General features: G+C 31.5%; 1 protein-coding gene across 7 annotated transcripts in view; it reads left to right on the top strand.

Annotated features, from left to right (window-relative positions):
* Positions 1-16,759, top strand: part of USP3 (ubiquitin specific peptidase 3) — a 104,389-nt gene that overhangs the window by 34,985 nt on the left and 52,645 nt on the right. For 3 of the 7 annotated variants that reach the window (XM_023497765.2, XM_031955422.1, XM_031955423.1), the window contains exon 2: positions 10,096-10,156. The exons of 1 other annotated variant lie outside the window; for it this stretch is intronic. In XM_023497765.2, coding sequence (XP_023353533.1) covers positions 10,096-10,156 — 61 coding nt within the window. Of the gene's footprint in view, positions 1-10,094; positions 10,157-11,241; positions 11,364-14,688; positions 14,835-16,759 lie in introns of those variants that run through there. 3 more of the 7 variants (XM_023497772.2, XM_023497779.2, XM_023497770.2) reach the window with 3 other exon arrangements.

Genomic DNA, 16,759 nt, shown 5'->3' with positions numbered 1-16,759 from the left:
TGTGAACCAATAAGCATTGTATCAATTCCATTGAGTTAACACTAGGATTCTAACAGACTTCTATTAAGTGATAGAAAAGTGAGGTAAACAACAGAATAGTTTATAATATCAGTACTATATAAATGAGTAATTTTGAAGGCACAATGATCATTCATGATTTCAAAATATCAGTGTTGAATCATGCTGAAAAGTGATGGACTCAGTGTAGAATGAAACCCCATTTTGTGTGTGTGTGTGTGTGTGTGTGTGTGTGTGTGTGTGTGTGTGTGTTTGTAATACCAATGAAGGAGTTTATTTAATTGTCTTTTTTTATCAAAAAAAATTGTTTTTCTTTTCTTTTTTCCCTAGTGGAATAGATGGTAGGAAGGAGAGAAAATAGATTAAATTAATTAAAAAAAGAAAAGAAAAGAAAAAAAGAAAGAATACTATTTACAGAGTCAGGAGACCTAGGGTTTAAATCCCAATTTAGTTTGCTATGTCCTTTGGAAAGTTTGTTCCTTGAGCTTTATTTTATGTATATTCTATGTAAAATGATATTCAAATTTCAAAAAGAAGATGGTTTTGAGGAAAGCAGTTGAGTAAAACTTAAAAGTATTATATCATTGTAGATGGTAGATGTTTTTTCTTGTTATTGTTAATCTGGCATAGTTTAAATTGAATCTTAATTTAGGTAATTTGGTGAAGCGAGTTTATTGATCCTTTTTGAGAGTAAGTTTTAATATGTAAAATAAAAAGGAGACCAATTATATTGAAATACAGCAGTATTTTTTTTTTCCTATTCTAGTTCATGGACCCCTCCTGAAATAGTTGTACCCAAGGTTGAGAATCTCTGGCTTACTATAGTAGGTATTAAGTGAGTGGTTGGGCATATTTGTGGAAGCTTAGAAAAGAGAACATGAATGTGGATTGGAACTTTTAAGAAAGGGTTCTGTGGTTTTTTTTTAAAGAGAGAAAGAAGGAATCACCTAATTTTCACCTGGTGTTACTTTAAATGGAATTGTTCATATTTTGGTTCAGTTAAAGCATAGCATTTCATTTCTGTGCTGATAATAGCAATATCCACTGGAATAGTTTGGTTTAGAAGTAGTTAGGAATGAAAAAGCTATGAATAATGGCCAATGAAGATTTTAAGATTTGAGGGTAAAACAGAACCAAGGATAAAAATAATGATCAGATTAAAGGAAAGGAGATAATATAATGTTTTCTGTACAGGGTGGAGCCAGCCTAGGTTTCTAAAATCAACATTCAAAATATAGTACCAAAGCTTCTACTTAAATTTTAGAACTTATTCCTGCCCCTTGACTGCACTCAGTGTTTCTGGAAGTGTTCATGAGTGTTTTAATCCATTTATAACATTTTTGGTTTTAGTATGACCTTAGGACTGAAAATATAATTGAGAAACTTGTGTCTCTAAAACTTTTTCTAGTTCTAAAATCCTGTAGTCCTTGAAATGGCTCAGAGAGAAAGTAAAACTGCCTCTTTGTCTAAGGTAACTGTGTGTATTGCCCTCTAAGCTACAGAAAGCTGACATTTATAAAGTGCCTTATGACTTACAAAGAGTTTTATGTCTTTTTTTTTTTTTTTCCCCCAATTGTAAGAGGCTTTGGGTTCTAATTTTGCACTTACAGGAAAATGGTAGTTCAATAGGGAAAGTGGGAATAAACTCACAGGAAAGGACAAAAAATATACTAAGGTAATAAAAGGAGCAACATAACTTAGTGAAAAGAAGATTTGATTGGGTCAGAGGAACTGATTTTGGATCCAGGATCTACCATTTATTAACTCTCTGACATTGAGCAAGTCACTTAACTTCTTTGGGCTTCAGGTTCCTAATCAGTAAAATAAGGGGATTGGACTAGATTGACTCCAAATTCCCTTCCAATTCACAATCTTTTTCTTTAGCTCATAAAGAATTGGCTTCATGTGGAGAGAGAGAAGGAAAACAGGCTTTCCTTTCTAAGCATTTACTTAGGAAAGCTTTATTAATAGTGCCGAGATCACTGTTCTAGAAGTGGGGTTAGGCAGGGAATTTTAGGGACTATACCTATGAAACTGATATAGAATTAATCTGGATCCAGAATTATAAGACCTGGGTTAACTACTTTGTACTTGTGTGATTTTTAGGTGAGTAACTTCACCTGTCTGGTCCTTAATCTCATTTACTAAATTAGGGATTTGGGCTAGGCCAGTGGTTCTCAAACTTTTGTTCTCAGTATCCCTTACTGTTAAAAATTATTGAAGATTTGTCCAGAGTTTGTTTATGTGGATTATATTTTTAGATATTTACCTTATTAGAAATTAAAAAAAAACCTAATTTTGAATTTTAGACCCTCTAGAAGGGTTTCAGAAATGCCCATGATTCTCTGGTCCACGCTCAGAGAAATTTGGCTAGCAGAGCTTTGAGTCGACTTACTCTCACTCTTCAAAAAATAAAACAAAACATGTTGTTTTTTGTCTTTTTGATTCCATCATTTCTATGGTAGGAACTTCATTCCTTAAGTTTAAAAGTCTTGATCCCTATAATGTTAAGTTACTGAGAGGCAAACATATATTCAGGGACACCTGAGTTTAAATCCCTTCTTAGTTATTTGTTAGCTGTGACTCAGTTGGCAAGGCAGTCTATTTGAACTTCATATTCATAATCTGTAAAATGGAGATAATTTCTATAGCATCTACTTTATATCTGCCTTATGAGGCTCAAATGAGATATTTTAAAGTGCTTTGCAAAATGTTGAATGGTGTAAAAAATCAATTATTATTATTATTTGAATGAATGAAAAATATTTATTATTTACTTTGTGCCAGGCCCTGTGAAAAAGGGCTGAGATACCAATAAAAATAAACAAGACGGTTCTTGCTCTCAAGGAATTTATAGTTAAAACTTAGGAAGATATATTTATATATCTATATCTATAGGCATAGATATAAATATAGATATACCACACATATACATACGTATTAGAGCAAGTTTTGACAGGTAGAAAGCTTGTTCTTAGTTTCTAAAATGGGAAATGTGATAGGAGAAATATGACTCTTTACAAGAAAAACAGGACACAGAATTGGGAAACTGAATTATCACAAATAAATTGTTTGTATTTTGCCTTGAGTTGCATTGACTTCTAATATATTGAGGTTCTTTTGTATTTATGGCTTTTTCTTTATCAAAGGAGTCAACATGGAAGTACTTTCATCATTGATCTGTCATTCAAAAGGACAGGCTTTCTAGTGTTCTCTAATTTAAATGCTTTCAAGAATGTGGAAACTCTAGTAATCTTTCTGAGATATCTTCTAGTACTGCTGGCTTATTTTTCGTAAATCTTCACTTTTTTCTCCTCATTAACCCAATAAGTTTGATAATTTCAGTGATCATAAACATTTTCCATTTCAAAAAAGAAATGAAAATAGAATTGCATTTGAAAATACAAATTTCTCATATAGATCATGGATTTTTTAGAAATTATGTAATAAATTCAGTATGGTAGATACAAAATTGACCTGTTTGTTTGGAACTCCCTCTGAATTTCTGGTCTTTGTGCATTAAGTTTTTAAAATTTTGAATTTACATATCTTAAATAAAGGATATTTACATATATAGCATGATTATTACTATCTTTCTTATAATAGTGTATTCCTTTTATTTTCTCTTCTCTTGTCTCTCTAGACCTTCAAAATAGGAATATACCATCTTAGTCTGTTTTCCTTATTACTCTTTGAAGACGTTAAGGTTCTGAAAGGACACTTGTTTCTTTCCCTTTAAAATGTTAGCACCACATCATAAATTGTCTGTAACTTTCCTTTTAATTGCTCACATAAATTTACCTTTCTAGATTTCTCTGTGCTTACATTTAAAAATTCCATTTCAGTTCTGATATTTTTATTGGAAATATTTAAAAGGTTTTTATTCTATTCCAGGTCGATTTTTTTTCCCCTCTAAGATTATACTTAGTTTTTGCATGGGAAAGTTATGCTTGATTGTAAGCCTATTATTTTTGTCTTTTGAAATATTGTATCCCAAGATTTCTCAATTATAGTAGAACCTACCAGGCTTTTTTTGTTTGTTTGTTTGCTTGTTATCCAATACTGTGCTTCTTTGTTATTTGAACTCTTTTTCTTGATGTTTGTGGAATTTTTTTTCTTCATTGTGGGAACTTTGGATTTTGGCTGTGACATTTCGGGGATTCTCTGTGGGCTTATCTACCAAATCTCTGGATTTGGTGGATAAGTTTACTGTCTGATTCTAATAGATCTAGATAGTTTTAATTTATGATGTCTTGAAATATTGTGTTCAGGCTTTTTAAAAAATCATGTTTTCATGGAATTCAGTGGTTCTTAAATTATCAGGAATTCAATAGTTCTTAAATTATCTCTCTTGTACCTGTTTTTCAGGCCAGTTGTCTTAGATCAAATATCTTACTTTTTTAAAAAAAAATCTTTTGATTTTATTCTAATATTTCTTGTAGTCTCAGAGAATCATGATTTAGTTTAGTCTCTTAATTTTTAAGGAATGTGTTATTTGGATAAAGTTTATCTATAAAATAAATAATATAAAATCTATAAAATAAAATAATAAAATAAAAAGTTTATCTATATAAAGTTATTAAGCTCCTTTTTTTCCCCCCAAAGATTTTATATTCCTTAAAACAATTCTTGCTTCCTTTCTTTTAGGTATTCATGTAGTTTTTGTGGAAAATCCATTTTTTGAATCTGTTCAATTTGAGAATATTTTTGACATAATGTTTTCTTCCGGTTTTATTTCATGAAGTGAGGCCTTATCCCAGGACTAGGCTTTGCCTCTTATTGCTCTGTACCTCCTGGGGTTATGATCCTCTGGATCTTTGAGGTTTAGAGTGTTAGATCTTTAGGATCCTTTCTGGCATCTTAGAACTGGCATCTTAAGGACTTCAGACCCGTAGTTCTAGAATTTCTTCTGAGCCCTAAGGGAGTATATTTGTCCTTGCTTGCTGCCATTGCTTCTCTTGGCTATTTCCTTAAGCTTTGAGGCTTTCTTGAAAGAGTGCTCTTAGTGATTCTGGACACAATGTTTTATAGACTTCAAGTACTTCTGGCCAGACCTTAGTTGCATTTAAAGGCTACTTTGCTTTGATGCTAACTTTTCTGTCAGTCCTCCTTTACTCTTTTAAACCCTCAGGCATTTTGTTGATCTCTTGTACTGGTTTGATGAAAAATTTAAGGTTTTGTTGGAATAGCTGGGTGAGAGGTAGTCAATCTGCCTTATGATTATGAGCCCATCTTGGCTGGATTTCTGTCTATTTCTTTAATTTTTCATGAACATTCTTTTCTTTTTTTGGTGTCATTCTCTCTGTCATTACTCTCTCCTTCCTCCATAATAAGTTTAGTCAAGCAAAGCAGATTCATATATGAAATCTGTCCAAATGCATTCTCATTCTTTAAGCCCTTACCTCTTTGCTTTCACAAGAGCTGTTTTCCTTAATACTATGGTATTCATTATGTACATTTTTCTTCTGCTTCCACTCACTGTACTTTAATTCAAAAGTCCTCTTGGATTTGTCTGAACTTTCTTATTCCTTTCATTTTTTTCTCACTATACAATAATATTCTGTTATGTCATATTATCCTTATTTATTTAGATATTCTGAAATTGATGGGCATCCTTTTAGTTTACAGGTGGTTTTTTTGTTTCAGTGACTTTGGAAACAGTATTTTCTAAAATTTTATTACTTGTGTTTATTACTTGTTGAACAAATCTCGATATTTGTGCAGGTAAGATAGAAGATAGCAATTAAAAATAAGCATGTGAAGATTGTTTGTATCTGTAAATATATTCCTACAAGAATAAACAAAAAGTGCTAGAAGACTTTCTAATCACAGGCAGAACTAGAATGGGGTGGGTCTTGACCAGTTTTCTTTAAAGAAGAATCCTTCTTTGTTCTTCCTTTTTAAAAATGTTTGTTTATTTATTTAAAACTAAATACAAGATAAGAAAAAAAAAAGTAAAGAAAGGAAAACAAAACAGAACTTTTTCATGTTCCTAGTAGAACATCAGGGAGGATGCAAAATATGTAACAATATATTTTCATTTCAAGAAAGCATATATGATAATAGAATTCATGACTGTCCATCTTTTCTTTGCTTCCTTTTGATTATTCTTTTGTTCTCCGTTGTGCGCTTTTTACTTTATTCTTTTCCTCTTTTTCATCTCCCCCACCTCTCCCAAGTAGACTACAGTTAAGAATGGATATATTTATATATACATATATACACATCCCACAAACACTTATTAATATATTTATATAATCAAACACATACACTTTGACATATATGTAAACATGCTTCTAAAACAATATTAATACGGTTGGCATGTAATGTAGATTTCTCTCGATTGAATCTTTACATTTGACTGAGATCAATGATTATTAGCCTTACTTTTTTTTTCTCCAATAAATTCTACTCCTTATCCTTGTTATTATGTTTGTGTATATCTCTTATTTCCTATCCCTGCTAACTTTTCTACTTTAGTACTTGACCTCCCCCAACCCATGGAGCCTTCCCATATTTTCTCCCCCTCACTCTTTCCTTCCCTTTTTTATTCCTTTCTCATTAACCCACACTCCTTGGCTGATGCTGTAAATATCCCACCTTCCATACCCCACCTTCCCCTCATAGATCAAGTCAGATCACACTGCCCCAATCTTTCTTTTGCCAATTACTGATGTCAATTTTAAGTATATAGTTCACATTTTCATGTAAAAAATATAAACATTGTTCTTGGTGAGTTCCTTGAAACTAATCTTTGATTTTTTGCTATTAAAATTTCTATTGAGTTCAGGTTTGGTTGAGACAGAGTTCTAAAAATCTGTGAGTTCATTGAATGTCTTTTTTTTTTCATTCTATATTATGATTAGTTTTGCTGGATATATTTTTTGTCCATAGATCTAGTTCTTTTGATTGTCAATATATAGTGTTATAGGACCTGCAGTTTTTTATTGTAGCTGTTCGTAAATCCTGTACAATTTTAATTGTAGTTCCAACATGTTTGAATTGTTTTTGGTTTTGTCATTGTTGTTGTTTTGTTTCTTGTAAAATTTTTTCTTTGATCTGGGGATTTCAAAATTTAGAAATAATGTTCCTATGTATTTTCCACATAGGATCTATTTGAGATGTTAAAAAGTATATATGTGTGTGTGTGTGTGTGTGTATTTTATATATATATATATATATATATATATATATATATATATATATATATATATTTCTGTTTTTCCCCCTCATGTCCTATCCCTTCAGAACAATTGTCTTTGATTATTTCTTTTAATATTGTCTCAGGGTTCTTTTTTTTTGTCACAGTTTTTAGGCAGTACAATTATTCTTATGTTTTTTCTTGATTTGTTCTTTTGATCTGTTGTTTTTCTTAAAAGATGTTTCACATTCTCTTTTTTATTCTTCATATTTTGTTTTGTTATTTCTTGATGTCTTATAACTTCATTGGCTTCCCCTTACTCAATTCTGGTTTTCAAATAATTATTTTCTTCTTTTTAAAACTCTGGATCTCATTTTCTAATTGTTTTTTTTTTTTTTTCTATTCATAATCTTCTTGTTTTCTTGGATGGTTCTTTAATATTCTTTAGTTTTTTTTCTTCAGTCTCTCTCATTTGGTTTTTAAAGTCTTTGAGAGCCAGTACCTATTCAATATTACTCTTTTTGGGGTAAGAGAGGTATTTTGTTTTGTTTTTTAATTCAGTAAAAAAGATACTTCAGTATCCTCCTCTGAAAATGAATTCTAGTCTTCTTTATTCTCATAGTAAGTTTTGAAATAGCTGGGGTCTTTCATCTTTGCCTGCTCATTTTTAAAAATGAGAATTTGTTAGTGTAACAACCTCTCATCCTGTTGGGGGGTGGGGGTAGGAAATGATGCCTCGGGCTTTCCTCTTCCCTTTGACCTGGAACCCAAACCCGGCTTCTCCTGCAAGTGCCCATAGCCAGCAGCATCCTTGCTCCTCACTGGGTGCTAGTTCCTTCTTGCCCAGTGTTTCTTATCAACAGAGATTCTTTCTTCAGATTGTCTTAGATTGTCTCAGGAAGATCCCTGTTCTGCTTCAGATTCTTCTTATTTTTCATCAGTCTGTTTACCCTTTTTTTCTGCCCTATTCCACCATCTTTCCAAAATCATTCTCCTACCTTGTTCTTGAAACATCCCTTTAAAAAGAAGGAATAAAGCGTCTGTTAAGCACTTACTATGTTCCAAACACTGCTAGGTGCTTTAAAAATATTATGGCATTTGATCCTCACAACAGCCCAGAAGGTGAGTGCTTTGATTATCCTCATTTTATGACTGATGGAACTGAGGCTAATAGATTTAAGTGTTTGCCCAGCTAGTTAACTATTTGAGGTTATTTTTTAATACAGGTCTTTCTGACTCTAGCCTCAGTACTCTATCCACTGTAATACCTGCAGCTGTCTCTGTAGATTAAGCTATTTTTTAAATGAACTGTTGAACATCATGAAAAAAATCTTTACAGACCTCCAGAACTATTTTCTCAGTCAGCTTTGCACTAAAACTGTGATTATGTTAATATGACTTGTGTTCATAGGAAACTTTGTGTGCAGTCATATAATTTAGATTTACATGACTTTTTTGGATACATAGTTCAAAAGATAAATACATTACAGCATTGTGTTGTGTCCTGCTTTCTAGAGCCCCCAAGTTGGGGTGACAAAATGTACCGTGTTTTCTAGAGCCCCCACACTGGGGTGATTAAAATACACCGTTCTAGTGGAGAAGTGATGAGGTAGAACTCCTGAGGATAGTGGGAAAATGAAGTCCGTTTATTTCAAGGACTTTCCCCTTTTTATACCTTCATACCCTTATTTAACAAAAATACTGGGAATTCGCCCAATATATTCTGTGCACATGGGACCACATGAACAACTTGCTATTGTATGTAGTTTGCCAACTGGTATCACTCTTCCATCTGGTATCACTCTGCCTCAATCTCTACACAGGTTGTCACCACTCCCTGACTTTTCAGGTAGGCCAAAAGCCCTTAGGGAAAATGGGGAACCAAATCGGACATTGTCAGCAGGTTCCTTCTGGGCTGAAGGGTCCTATGCCTTACCCAGAGTTTCCCCACTGTCTGTGGCCCGCTACAGCATTATCCCTTAATTGCCTAACTCATTGATAGCTCTTGTCATTGTGGAGTACTTCCTTTAAATAACCTTTGAAAATTGTATTTGGTAGTCCCATGGAAGAAATCTAAAACTTTATTATCCCTACATCTCTAACTTCCTTTCTGCTTTCTACTGCCACCTCCCCTTCCTAGAAGAGAAATTATTCTAATGGGAGAGGGGGACAGAAATAGAAAAATATCAGATTAAAATGATAGGATCTAAAGCTGGGACATTAGTATTTTCCCTCTTCTTCCCCTCTCCTAATTTACATATAAGAAATTGAGCTCTTGTGGTGTCAGCTGTCTTGACCAAGTCACTGAAGTTAGGTTCAAATTCATATCCTTTGATTCATGATTGTGTCCTTACAGCTCTGCTGTAAGGAACAGTGATGAGCTAATAAATGATACAAATATATAAACTCTCAATCATGTTAACAAAACATTTTTGATTCAATAGTTAAAATGGACTTACCTTTAAACCTACCTTAATTCAAGTGACCATTTTATGTAACTATAAAACTAAATGGATATTTGAAATTTAATTTTACCTAAGCAGCTTCTGTATTTATATTTAATCATAGAATTTGTTATTTAATCAATTAGTTGTGTCTCAGTTGACACTATTTGGGGTTTTTTTGGTAAAGATACTGGAGAGGTTTGCCATTCCCTTCTTTAGCTCATCTTACAGATGAAAAACTGTGGCAAACAGGGTGAAGTGACTTGTCCAAGGTCACCCAGCTAGGAAATATCTGAGGCTACATTTGAACCTCCTGACTACAAGGCTGTTACTTTGCCTGCTGCACCTCTTAGCTGTTTACAATCATAGTAAATATGTTTTTATAAATAAGGTAGGAATTTGAAAAAAAAAATACATGTTTCAGTTGGTATATTTGTATGTTTTTCTTTTTTTCTTTTTTCTTTTTTTTTTTTTTTTTTTGTCTTTTAATAGTGTGCCGGTCCAACAAAAGCCCCTGGGTCTGTTTGACTTGTTCAAGTGTTCATTGTGGAAGGTAGGTCCTAAACTCATAGTACTATACCATGTTTTCTCCTTTTTGTCAAAGTTTTATCTGTATTGTACTATTTTGTGCAGCTTAATCTCAACATATAACAACCTTCAAATTTTTTTCCAGAATAAATTCCTTACTAAGATAAGTGAGAAAATCTAGGTGAAGGAATATAGCTTTAGTCAAAGATATTCTCTGATTATAAGGCTAATTAGTAGTATTTCGTTTTAAGAAAAAAAGAGAAAAATTTAAATGTTTATAATTTATGTCATCTGAAGAAACAACCTAGTAGTAATCATAGTAGACATTTAGATAGTATTTTTAGGTTTTTGATGTTCTTAACATATATTTTTGCTTTAGATCCTTATATCTGATAAAAGAGACATAAGTATCTTACTGTATAAAAGCAGGAAAAAAAGATTAAGAAATTTAGATGTTTAAAATTGCTTTATATTAGTCATTTCAGAAAGAAATCTGGTAATAATCATGGTAAATATTTCCATAGATGGTAGTATTAAATTTATGAAATGTTTTACATATAACTTATTAGAGTATAATATCTTACTATGAAGTACATAATGAATCCTTATTAGAGATGAACAAAATATTGCTATATAGATAATTATTTCCAGTTGGATCAGTTTAAAATATTTCAAACCCTAATCACAACCTTTCTCCCTGGATTTCTCAAATATTTTTAGTCTCAAATTCCAGCTGTAAACATGGCAACTATTTAAATAGCATTTTTCCTATCAGACTCTATTAAATGCTGTTTTTTTTTTCTTTAGCATTGTAATAATATGGTATTGCTATTTTTTTGCATGTAATGATATAGCTTTAAAAATCAAATTTAAATTTATTTGAGAAGCTAATTGCTTCAGGAGATAAGAAATCATATTTTTGCACTGTTAGTAATAGGCTCACTGTTGTCATAAAATCTGTATAATATACAAGCAATAGTTTTGTTGAGTTTAGTTTTACCTTTAAAAATGTTAATCTGGAAATAAACATTTTAAAAATGTACATTTGGAGTACATTTGAAAATATTAATGCATCTCTTTAACTGGCTGTTGTGGTTTTGAAATCTTTAGGATTTGGGAAATCTGCAAATACTTTGCACAGATAACATTTAATACAAAAAAAGAAGAAAAGTAGAAGCATTTAAATTCTGCACTTGAAGAGACAGATTCCTCTCTTTCCTAGATTTTGAGAGGTGAGAATTATAATACTAAAAATTTATATAGTTCTGTTCACCAGTTGTCTCACAGTGCTCAACAACCTAAAATCTTGAAATCATGGAATTCATATTCCAGTGAAAAGCCAGACAAGCCCCATTTGGATCCCAAATTGGAGAGATTAAAGTTCTTAAAGCAAGGGCAACACATTCCATAAATAAGATATGGAAGAATAAATTTGAAAACTTCTGATCTCTGCAGATGGGCTCCTTTTTATACACAGTTTAACAAATAAAAAACTCAACATTATTGCAAAATGCTTGATTAATTAAATTAATAAGGTTATTCCCCATTTGTAAAATGATTATTCACAATCATCATTTTACACAACTGATTGGTTCACTGACTTTCATCAGATAAACCCCCACACTATCCTTTTAAGTTGTTAAAGTATAAAGCATTTTCATTAAATTACTACATTATAAAGAACAATAGACTTAGAATATGCTTTCAACTGGGAATAATTGTTTAGCAGATTTTAGGTAATGTATTTGTGTGATCATATACACAAGAGACAACATTTATTGATTTAATAGAATAAGTCTTGAGATGTTTTGTAATTGAGCTTATTACATGGAAAGGAATCTGGCTTCATGCTATGGTTCAAAGTAAACATTTATTAATAATTGAAACAATGGGTTAGAGTAGCAAATGTAATAGATGGAATATTGGATTTGGATTCCCAAGATCAGGTTTAGTTCCCAGTTCTATAACTTGTGTATGTATGATATTAAGCACATCTTTTTTGATCTCAATTTATTCATATGTAATGAAAAAATTGGAGTAGGTGATTTATTTTTTGATGGAAGTTATAAAAGATATCTTTTAAGTATATAATCATTTTAAATTCACCTGATTTTTTAAATGTATTAGTTGTTAAAGCAAGAATGATGTTTCTGTCAAGCTAATATTATTAGTTTGATTAACTGACATATCTTTCATTATATTCAGAATAGTTGGGGAATGGGATGTGTTATTTAATTGAACTACATAAATATATTCAAATGAATGAACAGTTTTCAAATATAAGAATATAAAAAAGTTTATAAAAGCACACTGAACACATTTTCCTCTTGATTCAAGAGGTAACTTCAGTATCTTGCATTACCTAAGATCCATTATTGTGAAAACAAGTTTTCATTACATTACAATACTACGAAGTATAATAAACATAAGCAATTGGTCCATATCTGTTACCAGCTCTATAATGCTTTAGAAGTTGCTTTCTGGAATGAATTTCTCTGGTTTATTTATGGCAATATTTATGTAATATGCTCCCAGTAACAGACCCAAGTAAGTTTTCTGAGGACCAGTCTAGTTTGTCTCAGAGAGTTACATCACCAATAGGCTAGCCACCTGATTAATGAAACTTTTTGGCCATAGCAACCCTTGAAATAGAGGGCAAAAATTTGATATTTAGTCTGTGTGGCCCCTTTGTTGCTTATTTCTTGGTGACAGAATATGGGAGATAAGTCATAGGATACTAGTTTTTAATTGACCAATTCATTTTGACTTTTGGTACTCCAAGTCTAAGTTTCTTGTTCAATAATAACAGCTGGAGAAATTGAATCTCATATGAGGTAGCTAGATGATTCAGTATATAAAGTATTGGACTTATGCTTGGAAAAACCTAAGTTCAGATTCAACTTCAGGCACTAGCTATGTCACTCTGATCAAGTCACTTAACAACTGTTTGCCTCAGGATAATAATTGTACTACCTTCTAGGATTGCCTTGAGGATAGATGAGACAATATTTGTATATTTACACTTTTTAAATCTTAAATTGATATCTAAATGGTAGATATTATTGGCTATTATTATGGTCTTTAAATTCTTGTTATAAATGAAACCAAAAGAGAAAATAGTTCACAGGTACTTCTTGTAGTTCACAGGAACTCTTTGAAAAATCAAATAAATGAATCAATTTGAGTGGATTTTGTCAAATGCCCAAAGCTACAAGAAATATTATTTCTTGGAACTGTTGAGAATTACATATTTCCTTAATAATGATTAGTATTTGCAAAAAGACAAACATGAAATTAATTATTATTTACACCCTACCATTAATTGTTAAGGATGAAGTGGAAAATAATTATACAAAGAACTCTCCACATCAAATTAGACTCTCCACATCAAATCTTCTTTCACTTTGATACTTGGCAACTTCCATGCAATGTTGGAGAAAGTTAGGTATTGGGAGAAATATAAGGGAAAGTATGGTTCGGGGGAAAGGAATGGAAGAGGCAAAGACTTAGAGGTTATGCAGTCATATGCCATCTATATCATAAATCATTCTACAGAAAAAGAATTAGTGATTCCAAAGAATTTATAATGAAAAATCATAATGATAAAAACCTCCCGAGAGAGAATTGATGAAATCTGAATGCAGATTGAAGCATTATTTTTTCCCTTTCTATTTTTCTTGCTTTTTTGGGAGGAAAGGGAAAACATGACTATTATGGAAATATTTTTACATGATTTCACATGGATAACTGATATCATATTACCTGTCTTTTTAATGGGTGAGAGAAGAAAAAGAGAGAATTTAGAACTCAAAAGATGTTTAAAATAGACATTTAAAAATAAACAAATTGAAAAAGAATTGATAGGCACCGAACATTTGTGAGCATCAGACATCACTACAAAAATTTTTTAAACCAACTACATTTTAACAGAAAATAAAGGACTTTTTATAGATATAGGAAACAGCCCTCAGACAGCTGTCTGTACTAAGAATTAAGATTAGATTTTATAATAAATAAGATGATAGAATAACGAGAAAAAATATAGCATATAGTTTAAAAAATTTAACCTTGAATTATTTAACCAAACTTTTGAAAATAAAATAGAGAAAGTGGACAACAGAAATGATACTTGATAACAACCAAAATAATTTAATCCAGAAGTCTTAAGCCAGTGTATTTAATTTCTACAGCAGAGAACAAAAGAATCTATCAGGTACTACCTTATTCAGTGAACATTTGACTTTTAAAATGCAGAGATGATTGTCAAGGCAACTCAGGTTAGAATAAACCCTCATTTACAAGTTAGTATAAAGAAAGATGAAAAACAGTTATGAGAAATTTCATCTCAAATCAGAAGCAATAGTGAGTAAAACTTATGTAAAGAAAGTTTTGCAGAATATCTTAAGTAATGTCATTTTAAGAGCATGCAAGGATAAAAATGGGGGAAAAAAAACTAAAAATATTTTTTAAAATGGGAACTCAGGTTCTCAAAAATTACAGCAAACTTTTCTCCAGCAAAGAGAGTAAAACTGCTATGTTTTGACCCCAACATCACAGTAACTAAAGTGCTTACAGAGGAATCATAAATGGCACTAAAGAAAATGAAGATGATAAATGTAGCTGGATTGGATCAAGTTTATATAGAGGACATCAGTGCTGGAGATGATATAATTCTGAAGGCACTGTAAAAAACAATTGACAAGGTAAGGGGGGAAGATAACACAAGCATGAAGAAAATTTCAGACCTTATTGATTCTAAGAAAAGGTGATTTAGAAGACATCAACTACTGACTTCTATACCCACTTATCCTGTGAATTGAAGGCATTCTTGATGAGAATATTAGTAGTAAACAATCAGACATTTTCAAATGATATTCAAGAATAGATTACATATTTACTATTTCACAGTTGATTGAACTGTAGGGAATATAATATCTCATTTTTCTTGTTATTTATTACCAAAAAAATTGATTTGGAATTTTAAAAAATGTCTCCTTACTGTCTTTTTTTTTTTTTTTTTTTTGGAAATCAAACAAGTTTTAGAAGTTGTCTTCCTTTCATATCTAGATAATTTAAGATTCCATGGAAGATTTAACAGTGGAAATAATGTTATTTGATGATTCCTATAGATAATAAATATCAAATGGGGCATAAAACAAGTTGTATGCTTGCCAAAAAACATTTGCTTCTATGACATATGAGATTTAGTTCAGAATTCAGCTCAAGGAAGTGTGATTGGTGAGACTTTCTGGGTGTTCTTGTTCTTGACTTCATCAAACTCCAAGCTTTTTGGAAGAGATCAGCTTTCATGGAAAGGATTGTGACAGGATGATAGGTAGACAGCCAAAATACTTGTTCTCATAATGTCAGTGAGCAAAGAAGCTTTTTAACACATGGGATGAGGACTTTACTTTAGTGAACTTTTGGGAAGCCATGAATAAAAATCATAAAGGATGGGCAGGAATGAATGAGCATGCATTGCAGAGTTTTGGAGGGAACTCCTAAGTTGATGACATCACAGTTGAATGTGAATGTTTAGTGATTATGTAATAATAATTAGTCTCTTTAAAAAAAATCCAAAACAAAAAAAATGACTAGTCATTGGGCCATTTATATTGTTTACATTTGAGGTAAATAAACTATGCATGGAAAGGCAAATAGTTTGATACATTTTTAAGATTTTGTGAAGAGAAGAACTTGTCTTTAAAAGATTTTTTTTTAACCTCAGATATTGTTTGTATTTACCACTCTTGAAGAGAGGATCTGCTGCTTCCCTTTTTCCTCTGGAAGGCTTGAAAATCTTGGTGATTGAAAATTGGGGAAGAAACTGTTCCTTTTGTCTTTTTGTGGCCTGGCTGTTATAAAAATCCCCAGAGTAAAAGCTGTGCTTTATTTGGGGTTTTATACACACACACACACACACATGCACGCACACAAACACGCATGCATACATATGCACACACATGTGTCCTCCTCCTCAAATGTATGTCCCTGAACTTGATTTGGTGAAATTTAATGAACATTTGTTTCAACTGTTCACTTTTCAAATACACCAAATTTTTGTACAATCTGGTTTATTTTTAGGCATAAGAAATTCATTTTTTAAAGTGTTGTCACAATTCTACTGATATTAATTATTAATAGTTTAATAATTAATTGTTTCAAATTGTGCCTTTTTTGAGACCAAGCCATGAGTGAATTTATTCATTTATTGACCTGTTTACATATTATTACTTATGGTATCATTTTTAGTGTAATTGCTACAATAGTTATACAAACCAAAAATCATTAAACCTGTGTTGAAGAATATTTTATGAATATAACTAATGTCTGGTTATTTTAATATGCAAAATAGTTACATTTCCATAGTGCTTCAACATTTACAAGTGTTTTCTATGCTTGATATTTTATCATCAAAACAATTTTGTGAGATAGTGATTCCAAATATTTTCCCATTTTGGAGATGAGGAAAATTAAAGATCAGAGAAGTTGTGGCTTGTCTATCTTTTTTTTGGCACAGATATTAAGTGTCATAGGCAGGATGAGAATCCATATCTCTTGATTTCAAATCTAGCCACTTTTTCCATTTTACTGTGTCTGTTTACTCATGTGAGACATTAAAATGATT

Source organism: Sarcophilus harrisii, chromosome 2 (assembly GCF_902635505.1).
Source record: "Sarcophilus harrisii chromosome 2, mSarHar1.11, whole genome shotgun sequence".
NCBI classification, from domain to species: domain Eukaryota; kingdom Metazoa; phylum Chordata; class Mammalia; order Dasyuromorphia; family Dasyuridae; genus Sarcophilus; species Sarcophilus harrisii.
Note: the sequence above shows the minus strand (reverse complement) of the source record. Positions and strands in the feature narration are given on the sequence as shown.